Raw genomic sequence first — 20,862 nt, 5'->3', positions numbered from 1 at the left:
GGTTTCAGGGGCTGAAAGGCTTGGTTTTAATGGTTTGATGTTTTTTTATTTTTAAATTTTTTTTAAAATAAAAATAAAAAATAAAAATTTAATTGTTGCCATCAAGTGCACCATTGCTTCAACCTTGCATCTGTTTACAAATATCTTTCATTTTTATTTAATTGCAAACAATCATTATGAGGTAGTGAGTGTGGTTCATGTGCTTGTGCTTGGGCATGCACATTCTACATAAAGATGTAGCCACGTAGCAAAGGTAAACACCAAAAAGATTGTTGAGTTGTACACAAGTGTGCAAGTGGTACAACTTTACAAGGGAAGGGCATGGGTATTTGTGCATGCATGCACGTCTGATGATTAGTATATAAATGTATCAAAGATATAGAACTTACAATTACTAGATTATCAAAAACCCAATTATATCACGGTTTTATTGTATAGCTCCGTGACTTATTGGTCATTTGGGAAGACATTTTCCAAAAGCCCATGTGATACAAAGTAAAGTTTAGGGTAAGGTTAAGGTTAAGATTATGACCATGTTACTGAAATTTGAAACTAGTTCATTGCATGATGGTTATACATACAAGCAATGGAAATAGTGTCATTACTAATTACCTTATTTATCTAGCCAATAGCCTCTTACAAACACTTAACCCAACACTTCATCACACTATCTATTCAAGTCAACCCACATGAACACTTCTAGGAATAAGAATATGTACTAATATTCCTAACGACCCTAAATGGCCTCATCATCACATTATCCTCATGGTCCACAATGTGGCAATGCCATAGATAGCCAGGACCATCCGTGGGATCAAACTTGAAAGAAGATCCATTCCGTGCGCTAAATCGAATAAGCACTCGTGTTATAAAACTTGGCCATAATATAACTGTATCTTTCCATCCTTTCTGATAGTCATAGGGGTCTACTGGAGCTTCAGTGAAGCAAGATCCTTCCTCAAGGTAAGGCTTGTCGAGGGAGCAAATGCCAGACTCATAATCCGCGTTTGCAAATTCTTGTTGATTCAAGACTTGGAAACTAGTGAGATGAATGTGAAGAGGGTGAGAATTAATCTTAAGGTTCATGAACTCCCACAATTCAGTCACCCCTTCTACAGGTGTCACAACAACCGGGTCCTCCCATGTCTTGTTCTCAAGTGTGAACTGAAGTGGCATGTGATTGGAGTCATCATACTCGACGACACTAAGACTCCGAGTCATGGCTACATTATCTTTGGATAATGGGGCCTCATCTCTTTCAACAAGCAAATCAAGGTTTATGGGAAGATCTACTATCCCATCCGAAATACCATCTTCATCGACAACTATGAACTCCATCACAGCCCGTGTTCCTGGAGGAGCCTGGAACGTGTCTCCGGATGGAAACGGTGTCGCGCCGGAGTTATTGAGCACAACCTTACTACCACTCCCAACCAAGGAGAAGTCTATGATCACGTCAATTCTCTCGGCCGGAGCAATGGTTAGGGTGGTTCGGTTCCATGGTCCATCACGCACAAACCCACCATCGGTGCCAATCTGATAGAAAGACAAGGCCGGCTCGCTCAATGACAACACGAAGAATCGGGCGCTACAACCATTAAGCAAGCGGAAGCGATACGGGCGGGGAAACACCCTGAGGTAAGGCCAAACCACACCATTGACAAGAATTGTGTCGCCGTAATATTCGGGGCACCATTGCGGGTGCGTGTCGGGGAGGACACCGAGGGTAGGGAAATTGATGGACCCATTGGCATAGAATTGGCGGTCTTGTAGGACAAGGGGGAGTCCTAGAGGGAGACCGAGCTGCTTCTCTTGTTGGGAAGTGATGATATACATGCCGGCTAACCCACTAACGACATTGAGGCGGGTCATACCAATGGTGTGGTCGTGGTACCATAGCAGAGCCGGGGGTTGATTGTTAGGATAAGTGTAGTTTTGGCCCAAGTAGGTCGGCCCAGTCTCGCCGGACGGAGTGAACCAAGCCTCAGGATGTCCGTCCGAGGAGCTCTGGACCTCGGCACCATGCAAGTGTGTCACAATGGGCACACCCCCCCACTCCGGGTCTGCCCATTGTAGGGTCTCGTCTACCGTTAAGAAGTGTCGCTTGTCCGGGATATGGTTCTCCCATCGAATATGGGTGGCCATATCCTTTGTGGCCTGTGTCACAAAACCAAAAGCAAACAGAAGATAGCACCCACCTTTAAATTACTGAACATAAATAAGCACATGGATATGTTTAACGCATCCACGTTTAAATTACTGAACATAAAAAAGCACATGCCATGGATGTTTAAAGCATCCACGTTTAAATTACTGGGACATAAAAAAAAGAAGCAAAGGCGTTTATGTTTTATAGCATTATGTGAGAATTGATTCACCACAAGCGTTGGTCCAGGATAAATAGCATCCTCCTCACTGATGCCATAAGCATATAACCCAGTCTCTGGAAGATCGGGGTGCAGCTTCTGTGAATTAAGAAAGCAGAACTCCATGAGTAATTTCAAACAGTCAGCTAATAACAGATTTATAACTGAGAGAATATACATATACATATATATATATATATATATATATGTATGGATCAACAGAACGTTGTGGTGGTTGCTTCAAGATGAAAGTCATACCTGAGTGATTCTGTAAGCTCCAAGAGTGAGTTGATGAAGGTCAGAGAGATGGAGGAGGGGGGGGAAAGTGAGAGGGGCAATGAACTGTTGGAGAGAAGGGCTGGGGTCGAGCATCTGGCAAACAGAAGGCAAGCTGTCGGAGAGAGATGGGGAACCGAAGAAGAAGAAGAAGAAGAAGAAGAAGAAAAAGGGAAGAAGAATCAGCCGCAGCTTCTGATTCATGCGGATATGGAGTGCAGAGAGTAGCATGTTCGGGCCCTCAACCGGCACCCAGATCTCACCACAACTGTTACTACTTCAATCTACTATACTACTCTACATGCATATATATATATATATATATATATATATATATGTATGTATGTATACAGACATATATGTCCATATAGTCCATATACTTACATATATGATATAGACATCTACACGGGCATTGAATGCAGGCATATATCATGCTCATCACATTCACGTTTTTTAGCTCTCCCCAATCTTGGCCTTAGAAGACTGTTGGGCCAATTTTGGTTTTAGAATACGTTAATATATCTTTCTTTCTCGATGAATGGGTAAAATACCCCATTTTTGTTGTAAACTAATTGTTTCATGGGCCAATTTTGGTCTTAGAAGACGTTAATATTTCTTTCTTTCTTTCTCTCTCTATCTCTTCTTTTCCTCCTCCCCTAGCCCAACACTCACTGCATTCATTGCCCATTAATTTGTCAAACAAATGTGCGTGTCTTTTATTTATTTATTACCTCCTATCCCTCTGTCCATACAAAAGTCTGGATCATCACCTTCCCCTTATCCCTTTTCTACCTTTGTCTCTCGTATCAAAGCTTCTAATTGCTCTCCATTTATTATAGCATTTATTATAGCATAATTAATTAAGTACACAAAAAGGTCCATGTAGTATAGTGGTTTGGTAATTTTTAGGATTACTAAATGTATCTCAGATAAAGATCGACTTAAATGTATACCATAAATAGTAATATGTTTTTTCCCATAATAAATTATATGCATCTTTAAGATTTTCCCATTCCTTAGCATAACTAATTAGCCATAGGAAAACTGAATATAATTTAGGTTTGACAATTTTAGGTATCTTAAATAAAGACTGACTTAAGTGTGTACCATAAATTGTAATATTTCCTTCCCCATAATAAATTATATGTATCTTTAAGATTTTCTCACTAAATATTAGCTAAAAAAATAGTTGCTTAACTATGTATGGTCCGTAGTGGACGACGACGACCTCCTGCTTGTAGCCTACACGCCTTTTGACTTCATGTAATCACTACACTGTTTTAATCACTAATTCATTGATCCGTGCTAATCCTCTTTGGCACTCCCAACCTTCAAGTTCTTTGATGATGGTCGTTGATCTCTTCTTCGATAATAACCATTCATATTTTCCCCCAATTTATACGACCAAAAATTAGGTATATTCCGTTGATGATCTTCTTCGATAGTAGCCAATGATATTTTCCCCCAATTTATTTGGCCAAAAATTAGGTCTATGTGGCATGCCCATGACATGCCAAGCTTGGGTTCCAACAATTTATCCCACCAAAATTGCTTGTCAAAGGAAACACTTCTTGAGAGCCAAGAATGTGAAAGATGTATACTTTCCTCTTCTCTAACTATATAATGTAATTGTTGCTTCTTGGGTTAAATCATTGGAGTTTTTTGTATACAATTATTATCCAATAGGAGAACCCCATAGTCATCGTATGATCATAGCATACTCTCTCTTTTATTTCTTTCTTCTTCTTCTTTAATGCAATAATTTTCTTTACCTTTTATGGCTTTCGTTTTTTTGTTTGCTACAATGGATTCATTTTCCTTACCTAACATATTGGATTGATTTGTGGGAGGAAGAGAGGAGGGAGGAAGAGAGATAGGTTCATAGAGACGAGGTCAAGTGAAGAAAGCTCAGATTAAGGTGGCTATGGTGGCAAGGCCGAGGGCAAGTCATGTCCATGTGCTAGCAAGCAAGGTGTATAATTGAAGAAGCATGGGAATTGGCATGCATGTCTCCATAGCCATCATATATTTGTATATGAGATTGTGATGGTGGTTGTGGTTGTGGTGTTGTTGATGATGTTGTTGAGGTTGAGGGGAACAAGAATAATGGTGAGGTGCACAAACCACTTCCCAAACCGATTCACAAACCAGTTTAGGCCAAACCAGTTTAGGCCAAACCAGTTCAGGGATTGGTTTGGTTAGGTTTGAGAACCCTAAAATGGTTTGGTTCAAGCCTAAACCAAACTGTTGTCAATCCCTAGTGGTAAATTTAGCTACATGTTAACTATAATAGTGTTTCCATTCATATGCTTTCACCCCTTTCACTCGCTCTCTCTATGTGTCAATATTGGTTTTTTCTCCCCTTTAACGCCACGTTTTCAAGGTTTACTATTCATCCAATTTTTCATGTTAGTCGTTTGAAAGAACTCTTACGTTCTGACGCTAACACTACATCGGTGTTAAGGATTTGGTTACCCTTGAGGATTTATCTTGTAAACCTTGTGTACTAGAGCACCTTCTTGTGTTCAAAACTAAAAGTCTACATTCTAAATCAATTCAAGAATTCAAGATTAAATGGCTCAAGTGGAACCATGAATCATGATGTGTTTTTTAATAGTAATACTCGGATGATTTTAAAGGTATATTGGGAATTGAGGCGACTCATATAATTTCATGATACATGGCAAGTACATGTGGGGACTTGAGGAACTAAGGTGCAAGTACAAAAGGAGGAGTACCTAACCTCATTGTGGGAGACAAATATCTTCATCGAAACAAGATGAGACATCAATAGTGTGGCAAGTCTCTTTCTAACAATATATCAGTTGGATGTGACACCAATATTGTTTCTTGTTCATCTAAATTCCTTTGTTGGTTGGGATAGAAAGTGCCCTTAATCAATTTTTGTCATTTACTTATATGTTTATTTGGTTAATCATTAGTTGTAGTGTTCTATTTATCCCTTTTATGCTCATTCAGATTGATTTGAGCACAATGTGGTAAATGGCCTATAAAAAGTCAACTTGTGTAAAAGGGTCAAGGCCAGTGTTGGGCAAAGTTTGTAGCCCCTACCGGAAATTTTCCTGCTTCTCATGAACCTAACCGGAATTTTAAAATTTTGGCCGGCCACGTTCCTACCAACAACAATGTCAACCGGAACATGTTGAAATTTTTTTGGCCGCATAACCAAAAAAAAATCTAATGCAATACCAAATCAAATCAATTACAAAATTTTGGAACCCAAAAACTAAAGATATATATTTTCCAAAAAAAATTCTAACTTTATAAACATATTTCACTTTTCAAACCTTTGTAAAGTAGCATTAACAACATATTAGATCAAATTAGATGTAATATATAGAAAGTTCCAAAACAAAATCGATCACATTTATAAAGTTTTAATCTATATCTTCTATGAAGTCCTCGATCTTATCATCATGCTCATGAGAAGTTCCTGTAAAAATATGACGATATGCCTTGCTTTCTCGCCACAACAAAATGCTAGCATTGAAGTCATGTTCTTCTAGTTCAAGTCCTTCAATAGAGATTCGTATCAATGCATCAATCACATTGTTTTTCAACCTATTTCTAAACTTATTTTTTATTAGATTTAGGCGACTAAAGCCTCTCTCACACGCTGCTGTAGAAGAACATTGGATTAAACCTATCAATGCAATCTTTAGAAGTTCGGGTAGCTTTTCTTTCCACACATCATTACAATTTATCATACCCCAAACATCTAAGAAATCTCTTCCAAGCCATTCCGTGGTAGCTTGCCTTTTGAAAATTGCATATTCATCATACAATTTATCATTATCAATTATGGGAGAAAACGCTCTCCCATCTACCATTTTTTGAATGCCATAAAAATTTCCAAGTGTTTTCAACTCATTAAGACCCATAGTTTTTCGTGCTAAAATGCTTGTAGATCCGGCAGACATGTTCATTGGTGATAACATTTTCAATGCGCAAAGAGTTATCGGATCTTGAAGCCTCTTTTTTATTGTCTCTATTAATGCCTTAGAAAACAAAGTTTGGAATTGTATGGCTTCAATCAAGTCCTCACCATCAATACATCTATCCATGAGGATGCTTTTATACATATTACCTTTAATAGCATCTCTTAAAACTGAAAGCATTCCTTTTTCTCTACCATATTCTGGAATAATTGGATAACTATAGCTATCCTTCTCAAAACCATTTAGATCCATCATAACATGATCGAGAAATTGTTCTTCGATCTCCCCAATGGCTATCATAGCCAAACCTTCAATGCATGTCACATCCACATATTCCTTTTGGAATTCCATACTTAACGTTGACATGATCTTAAGTACATCTGCAAGAAAGTGAAGCATATACACTACTTTGAAGTTTCTTAAACTTACGAATACATTGTATGCATCACTTTGTGATTGTAAAGTCTTCATCAAGGGTTCATACACATCACATACCCTCATGATAGCACCATGCCGACTAAGCCATCGTGTTTTCACAATCTCAAGAATATGCAAATGTGTGTATTCTAGTGCATCTTGCATCTTAGTTATTTCACCTTGGCGCAGTGAGCTCCTCGAGAAATGTGCAGCCACCCGATTCACAAGGGCATCTAACTGCTTACATGTTTCTTTGACTTCGATGTTCTTTGAAGCCTCTTGCACACACAAGTTTGTTCGATGTGCACAACAATATAAGGAAGTCATAAATGGGTTATATGACTTCAATCTTGTAGCAACACTTGTAGACATACCTACCATAACAGATGCTCCATCACTTCCGAATCCCATCATTTTTCTAACATCTAAGTTCCACTTTTTTAATAATGCTAAAATGCTTTCTGTTATTGTGTTTGATGTACCATCCTCTACTTCAAGTAACCCCAAATAAGAGGTTCTTACTTGCCTTCCTTCCACAAATGTAGCATAAAGAATCAAGTTCTTGGTTACCCTCATGGTAGATCAAGCCTTATTATCGTTATACATTCGTGGAAGGCCTTCCACACCACATTCTCTTAACAATCGTAAGAGGCTTTCCAATTTTCTAAATGCTAAATCCTCTTTAGCTATAAAATATGCACATTTTAACAATTTTTCAATTGCTACATCCACACTTGCTTTTTTTTTTATGCACATTTTTCAAGACCATTCTTGTCACGTTCTTGTAACAAAATGGCATCTCGATGGGCCACACTTCTTGCATGTTCTTCTAATGCGGAAGTCTTAAAGTTTTTGGCACCTGTTTTGCCAAATGAAGACTTACTATGAGGATCACTCCTACAATAACTACACCATAAAAGACCAGTTTCTAAATCCTCTTGAAGCCACTTAAATTTAGTAAGCCAATCTTCTTGAAATTTTAGTTTGGCCTTACTAATTCTATTCATCTCATGAAGTAATTCTTCGGAGTGTTGATGGTCCTTTATAGGCTCTTCTAGAGACACATCTTCTTTAGATGGCAAGTTTTTCCTAAAGCCGGGCATTGTAAAGAGGCTAATTTGCTTTCCTTTGCCTTTCATATTCTTGTTTTGGGACATACTGTAAGTCTGTAACAATAATGCAGAGAATGTTTGACTAACATAATATATGGATTCTATTTACAAGAAGGCGAAACCTACATACACAATCCATGTTTCCAAAAAGAAAAAACAAATTAAGATACCTAGGATATTTGAAGTTTCCGAGGCAATAAAGGATCAATTTTCCACTATGGACCTTCCAATCTATCAGAAAATAAAGAAGAAAGAGGATGGCTCACATTAACTTACCCACATTAAATAAGCTCTAGTTTAGAACACTGAGATTTTGAGATACACTTTAGAGATCACAAAAACTTAAGATATAAATTAGAATTGATTTACAAATGGGAGTAATGGACAGAAATTGATTTGCAACGGCCAAGAAAGACATCATATTCAACACATAGAATCACATGTTGCTAATGTAAATTTCCAAACAAGAAATATGTCAAAAAGAAGGAAATCATAGCTAAAATCATTTCAAATATGTCAAGAAATTCGTTTTCCCACAAAATGCATCTAGTAGGAAAGATTTTGAGATACACTTTAGAGATCACAAACAAGATGACAATACGAATGCGAGGTAGTAATAGAATGTACGTGCCTCCTTGTGATTTATTCTTGTCTATTCCCATCATCTTTCTATGCTTTTCTTGTGCTAAGATAATTTGTTGTACATAATTCCCTCCCAATTTTCAACCTATTGTCCACTACATGTGTTTGAATTACATGATGATTCTCATCTCAAATTTGTTGGTTCATCTAGTTATATTGTAATAAGTAAATAGTATTTCAGATTCGTTAATTTGTTTATCATAGTAGCCCCTTGATGATGATGATGAAGAAGAGCAAATCTCTTTCCACACCTAGTTCCATTACATCTTCACAAGTTCATGTTCACCCACTAAAAAGAAGCATGAAGATGTAATCCTCTTCTCCAATGCACATACTTTGCAATGATCCCACATCTTTGCCTTACAATGTTCAAGAGACATTTAAAAACTCTTTCCACACCTAGTTCCCTTACATCTTGAACACAACTTCATGTTCACCCACTAAAAAGAAGCATGAAGATGTGACCCTCTTCCCCAAATGCACATACTTTGCAATGATATCACATCCTTTCCTTACAATGTTCAAGAGACGTTTAAAAAGTGATCAAATCACTTGATAATAGAAAATGTCATACATGAGTGTTTGATTGAAAACCAACATTGCAATGTATTGCAAAATGAATCTCTTCATTATTATTACATTTTATGATTGATCTTAAGGTCTTATAGTCATCAAACTACGTACATGAAGACTACGCTTATTAATATGTATATTCTAGAGTAAAAACATACAATCTAGAAGGAAACTAAACAAGGCAATGACATTCACATAATTATATGAGAAAATGGATTGAGGGTACAAGACCCTAATACTTAAAAATGTGCACTCACCCAACAATAGAGAGCAGCGAGTGACGAGCAATGCACAACTCCTAGTGAGTGGCAAGTAACGAGCAACGATCAACGAGCGGCAAGTAACGCGTGTGAATCGTCGAGTGGTGAGCGGTGAGTAACGAATGATGGGCGACGAGTGACGAGCGGCAATCAGTGAGTGACGAGTGGCAATTTCTGAGTGATGAGCGGCCGCCGACAATCAACGAGGAAGAAGCAACGAGCTGTGGGCGATTTGCAATGTATTGCAAAATGAATCTCTTCATTATTATTACATTTTATGATTGATCTTAAGGTCTTATTGTCATCAAATTACGTACATGAAGACTACGCTTATTAATATGTATATTCTAGTGTAAAAACATACAATCTAGAAGGAAAATAAACAAGGCAATGACATTCACATAATTATATGAGAAAATGGATTGAGGGTACAAGACCCTAATACTTAAAAATGTGCACTCACCCAACAATAGAGAGCAGCGAGTGATGAGCAATGCACAACTCCTAGTGAGCAGCAAGTAACAAGCGACGATCAACGAGCGACAAGAAACGCGCGCGAATCGTCGAGTGGTGAGAGCTGAGTGACGAATGATGGGCGACGAGTGATGAGCGGCAATCAGCGAGTGACGAGCGGCAATTTCTGAGTGATGAGAGGCCGCCGACAATCAACGAGGGAGAAGCAACAAGCTATGGGCAGTGAGCAGTGAGCAATGAATGAACAATGAATAACAAGCAGTTGTTAACGAACAACTAGGAAGTAGGAAGGAGGAATGGCAACGAGCAATGAGGAGGGAGCAGTGAGCAACGAGGAGGGAGCAACGAGCAAGGAGGGAGTAGGAGGAAATCAGACGACGACAGAGAGGGAGAAAAACAAAAAGAGGGTGGAAAGTAAAACAAAAAAAGGGGAAAAACATGAAATATATATATATAAACTTTTTTTTACCTTTATTTTTTTCATAAACTATATAAATAGCCGGTTCAAAAAATATGAACCGGCTAGATTCTGGTTGGTAGGAAAACTTGGCCGAAATCAATTCCGGCTGTCCCCCACCTTGGCCGGCAAAAGTCCCAACCCAACCGGAACGCTAACACTGTTCCTGGGACTTTGCCCAACACCGGTCAAGGCCCAAGGGGATTCATCCTTCATTGATAAAATAATTATGTTGTTACTCTTCCCCTCTTATTTGCATCTTTTCCTTTACCCATTTAATTGGGTTCAAGGCCCGAGGGCTCCCATAGCTCCACAACTTTAACACATGAAGACCATGATTGAAGACAAATGGACTTATGTGAGCACGAAAATGTGTTCAACCCATTCCAATGGTTCACATTTTATTGGCCCTAATAAATTCACAATAGTTTAGGATGTATGATTATGTGCATTGGGGACTCACAATATTTTATCAAATGGCCCATTTTTGTCTAAAACACATTGACTTCCTCTTCAATGAAAAACATAGTTCGTTATTCCTTTCCCATCTGATTATTTTGTCGCACCACATTGGATTTCTCTTTGTTTCATGCACAATAGCTCCACAACATTAGAGTTTATCACTTGTTATTGTTATTGGCAGTAGTTAAGAAGATATTTTAGATTTCTTGAATTAAACTCATGCTTTTCAAGTTTATATAAAGGCATGCAATTTTTGCAGATCATCAATATTAATCCTCATGAAAAACTACATGTCATCCATGCTTTTCATATGTTCACTCGAAATGTTATGATATTGATTTGCCTAACTAAAAACGGATAAACCAATCAATGAACTTTAACAAAAGCATAGACCTCTAATTTTCAGCAAAAACATTTGTTTGCATATGAGCTACTATTATTTGTCAATGATAAAAGGAAATCAATGAAATAATAAACTCATGTATCATAACACTGATGTAGAGAAGTGTCAAATTAAGTAGATGAAACCATTTCATCAATTTATTGAATGTGTTGCTTGATCTCATATCTTTTTTATACCTATAGACAAAAACAAGCATACTCCACATAAGATACCTAACGTCTCCCATCAACGAGGGCTTGGATGTGTTTGCATGCATGCATGTGCGCACATCACAATCATCAACAATGATATAAAGAGATAGCCAATTTATAGAGCTTACGAGCTTACAACAACTAGATTATTGAAACCCCAATTATATGAAATATTTATCATATATATTGGTGACCTATTGGTCGCTTGGGATGACATCTTTCAAAGGTCCACGTGAGACAAAATAAAGTTTAGGGTTAAGGTTATGACAAAGGCTAACTGTTGTAAAAGAAAGTCATGTTTGAATAATCAAATTTGTTATGTTGTGGGTACCTTTTCTCTTGCTCTACCACATTATAGGTGGAGTACATTCACCCTTCCACACATGACAACAATGAGAGAGAGAGAGAGAGAGAGAGAGAGAGAGAGGGAGAGAGAGGGAGGGAGAGAGAGAGAGAGATCATGCTTTTACCACAACACAATTGGAATATGCGTAATGCTTTCATGTTTGATAATAGACATGGGGTGAAAGCCTATATAAAGAAGCTTAAAGGTATTCTCATGTGGAATTTTTGGATGTTAGAGCATGTGGGGATCATTTCCTCAAATGCATGTTCAAGTTTTTTAGTAGCATTACAGAACGCCCCTCTCCCTACATAGGCATATGATAGGTAGAGGAGACTAAGAAGTGTTGTAACTAAGTGGATTTTCATACAATTAATATAATTGTGTGCTTTTACCAAGAGAGAGAGAGAGAGAGAATCAACAACATGACTATTTATTCATCTTTCAACAACATGACTATTTATTCAATGAAAGATGAACCCCTTTTACCCTTTTAAAGTGCTTATCGTTTTATGTGTGTATATCTTGTTGTCATACCCTTGAGGTATATATGTTATAAAGTTATATGCTAACAGGGTCGACAAACTAATATGGGACATGTTCATATGGCATGTAATCCAACATTCAAGTACCTTGATTATCAACATCTTTTGAATATGCTAATCCTATCCTAAATGCTTTCTTAATCTAAATTATGTCTCACATCGTTTGTAATGTTTAGACTATGCCAATTGCATTGTCTATTCCAATGTTCTTTGCAAGGAATACAATTTGCCCTTGATTGTTTATAGTAATTGAGATGGAAGATTTCAGTATCTCGACATTCTCTATAGCTTATCAGCAACTCAAACAAGTGTCATGAACACATGACCATTATGGCGTCACCCGGACTTGAACCTCGAACCTTGTAATTCATACTTGAAAACCTCAACCATTAAGATAGCTTATTGTTATATGAAACAATAAAAGCTACTTCTTGTATTACATTGATTATTGTAAAAACTCTAGATTATTCTAGAATGTTCTAGAATGTCCTAGAGCATTCTAGGTCTAGAACATTCTAGAACATTCTAGAAATCTCTAAGCTATTCTATAGGAACCTATAAATAAGCGCATACATGTATTCTCAAATCAATTCGAATCAACACCAGTCTTTAGCTCTCATTACATATCTTGTATCCATTCTCTTTCTTTCTCTATCTTATACATCCATTCTTCTCTATCCTTCTTCCATCACTCTATCTTTTATCCTTGGTTCTGACAACAAGCATCTCAATGAAGAAACAAGCATACCCCTATATTTTGCACCACGGATATGTAAATACCATGATTTTAGTCTGATTAGGTGTTTTGTGGTTGGAATGGAAGAAATATTGTTTCACAAATACTCAAGATGTGTCATGAAGACATGACCATTATCTCTCCTTTATCCTCCTCTATAAACATCACAAAACCATGGCCGCCATCAACCTAGAAGAATGTCTCACCCTTGTTGCAAAAATGAAGAATCTTAAATCCAAGTTCACATCTCTTGAATTAGAGAATCAACGTCTACTTGGAGATCTACAAAAGGTTATTGTGGAGAAGCAACAACAAGAGGAGTTTACGCGACGAGTTCAACAATTAGAGTCGACAGTCGTAGTTTTACAACAACAAAGGGTTGAAGGTCAAGGTATTATCAAGGAGCCCAAAATCAGCCTCTTAGCTAAATTTGATGGTTCGAGGGCGCATTTCCAAGTACGGTTGGTAATTCAAATGCATCCCACACATTATCTAACAAATGCACCACGAGTTGGGTTAGTGGGCACCTTATTGATTGGCATAACGTTGTTGTGGTTTTCTCCATTACTAGAGACAAATTCTCCTCTACTGAATAATTTCGAGGAATTTATCAAGGAATTTAAGGCTTGCTTTAGAGATACAAATTGGGCAAGAACAACAATCAACAAGATTCGTACACTCACTACGTCAATGTGATCAGCCAACATCGACATATGCAACCAATTTCCATCTCATCGCAAGCGATATTCCTTGCGATGAACAAGCCCTAATGGAGCAATTTCATTTCGGCCTTCATAGTGATGTGAAATACTAATTCTTACCTTCCCCGAGGATCCAAAATCACTTACAGAAGCTATTCGTTGAGCAATACGGTGTGATAATCGCCTTTTTTACTGTCGACGTGAGCGACAACAACAAATAACAAGATGAAGATTCATGCCAACTGATGCATCAATAACGGTGCAATCATCTCCAAAGCAAACATATAGCCCTGCTCCAACTCCAAGGCAAACACGTAGTCAAGTCCCAATGCATAGTCCTACACCCATGGAGATCGATATGACCCAACGACGAGGACCATTGTCGGACGAAGAGAAGCAACAACGCCAAGCAAACCGTTTGTGCTTATATTACGGAGGTCCAAGACATATAGCCTTTTATTGCTCACGCATGTAGAGACGTCAGAGTCCAACATTTTAGAAGCAGTCGGTGATTCTAATATTATGAGTAATCCACCCTTGTCCAATAAGTTTGAAGTCCTAAGCCAATTAGAAGAGGAGTCAAACAAATAACTCCGGCCAAAATAGGAGCCATTTGGTTGGACAACCCTAGATCTATACAACATAGTGTGGGTTCCATTTCTTCCAAGCATGTTAATAGAGTCTTCTCAGCCTAAGTACAAGTTAGGACACTGAGTTGTCAACTTCAGGTTCAAGCCCTCTTAGATACCAAAGCCAATTCTTGTTTCATGGATAGAGATTTTGCCCAAAAACACCAAATATCCTTGCATAAACTTCCTTGTCCAGTTTCCGTAGTAGAGATTGATGGATGTCCCATAACTTCCAGGAAGATATTCAAAGAGCTTGAGCCAATACACATTCTCTTAGGTGATTTAGGATGTGTAGTTTCCTTTCACATAATCCGTAGCCCCGAGCATCCAATTGTCCTCAGTTTGCCATGGTTCAAGCTACATAACCGAAGAATTGATTGGAGGAGGCGAGAAATTTGGTGCCCTTCAATAGAAAACATCATTGTCAAGGATCAAACCTAGGATTATTCTCTTAAGACCTTTTCTTATTTGCAGTATCAGTGACATCTTATAGTGCCACTCAATTCAAGCATCCAAATTCCCAAAAAATATCAAGAATATGTTGATGTTTTCGACAAAGTCAAAGCTAGTGTACTTCCAAAGCATCGGTCATACGACTGTCCCATTGACCTACAATTTGATACCAACTGAGCTTGAGGTTCTTTGAGAATACATTGAGGAGATTCTTGCACATGGGTTTATTAGACATTCAAAGCCTCTAGTTAGTGCTCCTATCTTTTTTGTGAAGAAAAATGACGACTCGCTTCATTTTGTCGTGGACTATCGAGGCTTAAATAAAGTTAGCATAAGAAATCAGTATGCTCTACTTAATCTCTAGTCTTTTAGAGCATTGGTAGTGCAAAACATTTTACCAAAATTGATCTAAGGGGTGCATATAATCTTGTTTGAATTGGATTGAGAGATGAGTGGAAAACTACACTTCGCACTCACTATGGTCATTTCGAGTATACAGTCATGCCTTTTGGGCTCACAAATGCACCCGTAGTTTTGCAACATATTACAAATGACATTTTCCGAGATTTCCTGGATATCTTTCTCATCATCTACTTAGATGATTTGTTGATTTACTCTAAAACACAAGAGGAGCATGATATACATGTGAAGAAAGTACTTGAATGCCTAAGAAAGTATGGTCTTTATGCCAAACTTAAGAAGTGTTGTTTTGATTGCAAACAAGTCAAATGTTTGGGATACACTATTTCACCCGAGGGTATTGTCATGGATCCAACAAAAGTCCAAACAATATTGGAATGGAAACCCCCATGTTCATGTCGGGACGTCCAATATTTCCTTGGATTTGCCAACTTTTATCGCAAATTCATACGTAATTATTCAAGCATTGTGTTGCCCCTCACCCAACTCACCAAGAAAATTCAAGCATTTGTTTGGACTATCGAAGCAGACAAGGACGACACCTATCCTAGCTCATATTGATCTCGAAAAGCCATTTACCATTGAGGCAAATGTGTTAGACTTTGCATTGGAGAGTATCCTATTGCAACCAAGCGAGGATGGGCAGTCCCATCCAGCCGCGTTTCACTCGAGAAAATTTAGTGTTGTGGAGATAAACTATGAGGTGCATGACAAGAAGTTACTAGTTGTGGTCGACTCATTCAAGCAATGACGACATTTCTTATAAGGATCCCCTCATCAGATCATCATTTATAGTGATCACAAAAATCTTACATATTTTCAAACAACTCTAGTGTTAAATAGGCGACCAACTCGGTGGGCCCAATTTCTAACTCGTTTCGATTTCACGATCATTTTTCACCCAAGAAAACAATAAGGGAAAGTAGATGCTTTGCCTTGACGTTCATATCTGGCACTTCGACCTGGACATCTGACCTTTGACAATCAAAAGCAGATTCTCCTTGAACCATCAAAGCTACAGGCAACAACAGTTTATGCAACACCACTAGATTCAAGCCTTCTTGATCCTATTTGGCAGTAACTTCACTCTCATGATTTAGCTAAGGATGTCTCAACCCACATTGGTTCAAGCCATGCATCTTGGTCCACATTGCAAGGGTCATCTCAACACTATCAAGACTTCAAGTGGCAAGATGACCTACTCTTCTACAAGAATCTCCTTTATATCCCTGATGGATCACCCCAACGTCAAGTGTTAAAACACCGTTAGGATGCTCCTATGGCTGGACATTTTGGTATTGCCAAGACAGTGGAGTTGGTAATTCATTCATTTTGGTGGCCTCACTTGCAAAAATTTGTCGAAGATTACGTTTGCACATGTGACATCAGTTATTGTGCCAAAATACGTAGGCATCATCATTAGGGCTTGCTACAACCATTACTGCCTCCCAGCAAGCCATGGCAGTCTATTTCTATGGATTTCATTACGGATCTGCTACCTTCTAGAGGCTTTGATACTATTTTAACAGTAGTGGATCGATTTACCAAGATGACAAATTATTTTCCATGTGTAAAGAGTATTAGTATTCAAGAAACTGCAGATCTCATTATGCATGAAGTGTTTCACCATCATGGTCTTCCAAATGATATAATTAGTGATCGTGGTCCTCAATTTATCTCTCACTTTTGGAAGCACCTATGGGCAGGCCTTAAAATCTCCTGCAAACTCTCATCGGCTTATCATCCACAAATTGACGGACAAACAGAGCGCACAAATCAAAGGCTTGAGTAGTATCTCGATGCTTCATCAGTTATCAACAAGATGATTGGAGTAATATTTTACATCTTGCCGAGTTTGCATACAATAACATGATACATTCTTCTACTAAATTTACACCTTTCTTTGCTTACACCGGCAACCACCCTCGATGGTGTATCCTAGATCTTCTCGTGGTGTCACGAAACCCTACTACAACGCATCACATCTTCAAAAAGCTCAACCACACCGTAAGATCCAGATCGACATCGTCTTAAGTCTCCTTTTAAGGTTTAGGGTTGCTTCGTCGTCATATCAAGACTACCCGATCATGTGCTAAGCTTGATTATCAACGCTTAGGTCCTTTTGTCATCACAACACAGATTAATGATGCAACATTTCGTCTTAACCGTCCAGCACAGATGCGGCTTCATGACCCCACAATGTTAATGCCGACTTCCACTCATCATTCTCGAAGGAGGGATAGTGTCATAAACACATGACCATTATGGCGTCACCCAACTTGAACCGAGGACCTTGTAATCCATAATTGAAAACCCAACGATTAAGATAGATTATTGTCATATGAGAGAATAAAAGCTACTTTTCATAATATATTGATTATTGTAAAACTCTAGATCATTCTAGAATGTCCTAGAACATCTTAGAATATTTTAGGTCTAGAACATTCTAGAAATCTTTAAGCTATTCTATAGGAACCTATAAATAGAGACATACATGTCTTCTCAAATCAATTTGGTCTTTAGATCTCATTGCTTATGTTGTATCCACCCATTCTTCTCTTTCTTCTTGATCTACTTTCTTTTCTTTTCTTTTCTTTTTTGAAAATGAACCTCACCACAAAAACAAAGAATAAAAAAGAGGATGTCCTCAAGTTTTCATATTTCTCCAAAGCACCCTCGATCATCAAATCGAGTCTCGAGAAACTAGATGTACTCAGGAACACAAAAGAGAGATGCCCTTCAACTTTCCATTATTTTCCCACAAAATACCCTTGATCATCAAACTAAGTCTCGAGAAACTAGATGTACTTGGGGAACACAAGAGAGGATGCCCCGAAGTTTCCATTGTTTCCCTACAATAAACACCCTCGAGCTAACCTGATCTCAAGAAATTAGACGTTGTCGCGGAAATCCGCGAGTATGTGTCGAAAAGGGGTAGGACCATGGGGGTCTTGGACTAGGGAGTAAGAGAAGGGAGAGAAGCTTGGGAGTTCAACCGAGAAGGAAGAGAAAGATTAAGATTAGAGACAAGACAAGACAAGATTCATTGAATGATTATATTACGAAAACACCACATGAATTACAACTGTGGCTGTGTAGGCCGAATGTAAACCCTCTAGATGAAACCCTAACCGGATAGGGGAAAAGAAGAAGAAGAAGAAGACGAATGAAACCCCTAAACCGAGATCCTAAAACCCAAAATTCCGAAACCCTAATGGCAACCCAAAGAAACCCAAAACGTGGAAGCCCCCCTCCCTCAAAATAGGCAACCCCTTCATAAGAGACCCCTCACTCCCTTTTATAGTAGTAAGGGGTGAGGCACATTACAAAAGGAGAGGTCAAATCCCCTTCTTTCAATGGGGAATATTTTTCCTTGATCTTAAATCGGTGGGCCTTTAACTCACTCTCCTCTCACATTCACACTCAATGCCCATTACTCCCTACACCCATTCTTCATGTACTTTCCTCTAGTTTACAAAGTGCACATCACCTTTATGCCTCTACGAACCTCGTGGTGCACCTTTAGCACCTTAGATTATTACCCATCCTCTTACATTTTGTTATCTTATTCTCATTATACAAATTTACAAGTGCATATGCAATGTTGCACATCCCCATTTTATTTCTCCCACCCGAGTTTCTCATCGTAGCCGGAAATCTTCATGACAATGTATGTACTACATTCGTTTGATCGTATCAACTACACACGAGGTCATCATCCCCATCATTCTCGACCAGCTTTTGCTTGACTAATTGAGACATGGATGCGCCAATGCGAGGGCATATACGCGGGAAATATTGAAAACTGAGGGATAAGGTGACAATTAAGTAGAGAAATTACTTACCACCGGGAGTTAGTTTTTTTTCTGTTTTTTGCCATTGTTTTCTTGATTTTTGAGAGCCATGGCGAAAATTGGTTATGTAGAGGGGGTGGTCTCCAAGCACAACAAGGAATTGCAAAATGCGGTCCATGATGAAGCCCGCCGTAGAGAGATCAATTGCTACCTAGAACGCTGATTATCCCACATTTGTTGGCCTTGTAAGCCTCTCTTGCTTCTTCTTTCGCCTCGCCTCGCCTCCCTCCTTTGCGCTTTGGCTTTGGCTTTTTTCCTATTTGATGTTTTTCTTTCCTCTCTGCTTCCATGGGGAAATGTCGTGGATCTAGAAAGAAGAAAACCAGAAAATGAGGAAAAGGGCAAAGTCTCATTGCTCGACCCAAATTGGTATGGCCCTGGATATGTATGCCACATCATCCTATGGGGTGAACACATATGTAGCATGATTTTCATATTTAGAATTTTGTTACAGTTATAACATGTCTTAGTAGATGCTAGGTCAGCAAGAACAAACATACAGTGGGTGGCCGAATTCACAATGCCAAGTCCGTCCATGGAATGGTAGAATTTGTAACTCCAAGTTAGCCTAGGAAATGTGGTACAACACATCTTGTAAACCTGCATATGTGCCGCATCCGCACCAGACTTAACTTCAGGTTTCATTGTCCCACCATGTCAAACAACATCATTTCATTGACCATTGACATTGACTGTAGATGACACATCAATACAAACTCTAAAGGCGGTTTCATCATTTTTCTAAACATGCCCGGGCTTATATAGAATTGTTTATGTAACATGCTATATTGCTTGTGTTCTATTATATTGCGAACTGCTCACCTCTTTAAATTGTTTTGACCTTATTGACTTTGAATTGATTGTGTAGGTATCGATGGCACATATAAAGCCATTTGATCGGAAAAGAGGGCAAGAAGTCATAGTACAAGGTATCCTGACATCACCCGCATGGTTGTTCGATGCGACTAGGAAGCATTCTGCTTCACATGGAACTTGTAATGTACTTAACAACTACAATGCAAGTGGTGGGAAAGAAACAATAGGTTATACTTTCCTCAAGACGTTGTCGATTCACAAAAGACCCATGGAAACCAAATGTTAAGGGCTACCTCATATTTACTATCACCTGGATGGAGTCATCATAGTTGAGAAATCTTTGTGATGCATTCAAAAGAGAATGGAGAAGAGCAACTAATTTTGAAGAGAAATTTGGATTGTTACTTGCTATGCTTCCTCATGAGCTCTCTCGTGCTTTAAAAGTTGATCTTCCACCTTTTGTGCTAACCAACATAATTGATACTATGTTGCTGGAAGCAATGCTCCTCCAAAGAAGAGTTGAGTTGTGCTTCAACACAAAATGCCAGAAATATGAACATATCATTTGATAACCATCTTGCAAGTGACATTCTTGGCTCTTTATCCAAATGTACACTATTCTTGCTATCCTTAAAACTTGCACCCACTACCAAAAGAGCCACACATTTCTACACCTTTCTCATAAGATTGTCATCCCTAAGGAGTGTTGCAATGTAATAATGTCAATATTGTTTTAGCTCCCAAATATAGAGAAGTGCCACAATCCAAGGACA

General features: G+C 38.4%; 2 protein-coding genes and 1 pseudogene across 3 annotated transcripts in view; all 3 read right to left on the bottom strand.

Annotated features, from left to right (window-relative positions):
- Positions 1 to 536: 536 nt before the first annotated feature.
- On the bottom strand, positions 537 to 2,887 carry LOC147862577 (multicopper oxidase LPR1 homolog 1-like). The gene is made up of 3 exons (XM_087321604.1): positions 2,625 to 2,887; positions 2,379 to 2,465; positions 537 to 2,157 (listed from the first exon to the last, which is right to left on the bottom strand). The coding sequence occupies exons 1-3, from the start codon at positions 2,871 to 2,873 to the stop codon at positions 700 to 702; spliced, it is 1,794 nt and encodes a 597-aa protein (XP_087177730.1). The 5' UTR covers positions 2,874 to 2,887; the 3' UTR covers positions 537 to 699.
- LOC147862572 (multicopper oxidase LPR1-like) overlaps positions 537 to 20,862 on the bottom strand; it is a 33,995-nt pseudogene continuing 13,669 nt past the window's right edge. Inside the window, exon 4 of the transcript XR_015529972.1 lies at positions 537 to 671. The product of XR_015529972.1 is annotated as a multicopper oxidase LPR1-like (transcript). The remainder of the gene's footprint in view (positions 672 to 20,862) is intronic.
- Positions 6,041 to 7,594, bottom strand: LOC147862576 (uncharacterized). Its single transcript, XM_087321117.1, has one exon. The coding sequence runs from the start codon at positions 7,592 to 7,594 to the stop codon at positions 6,041 to 6,043; it is 1,554 nt and encodes a 517-aa protein (XP_087177243.1).

Source organism: Azolla caroliniana, unplaced genomic scaffold (genome assembly GCF_043228905.1).
Source record: "Azolla caroliniana isolate FFs.n. ecotype wild unplaced genomic scaffold, voAzoCaro1.0.p SCAF_6, whole genome shotgun sequence".
In the NCBI taxonomy this organism is placed as follows: Eukaryota; Viridiplantae; Streptophyta; class Polypodiopsida; order Salviniales; family Salviniaceae; genus Azolla; species Azolla caroliniana.
Note: the sequence above shows the minus strand (reverse complement) of the source record. Positions and strands in the feature narration are given on the sequence as shown.

Bases quoted from the DNA above. Each gene is read 5' to 3' on its own strand.
- LOC147862576 (XM_087321117.1), bottom strand. From the start codon at position 7,594: ATGAGGGTAACCAAGAACTTGATTCTTTATGCTACATTTGTGGAAGGA.
- LOC147862577 (XM_087321604.1), bottom strand. From the start codon at position 2,873: ATGCTACTCTCTGCACTCCATATCCGCATGAATCAGAAGCTGCGGCTG. The intron at 2,466-2,624 runs GTATGACTTTCA...CTTAATTCACAG, and splicing joins GAGCTTACAGAATCACTCAG to AAGCTGCACCCCGATCTTCC. The intron at 2,158-2,378 runs GTGAATCAATTC...TTTGTGACACAG, and splicing joins ATCCTGGACCAACGCTTGTG to GCCACAAAGGATATGGCCAC.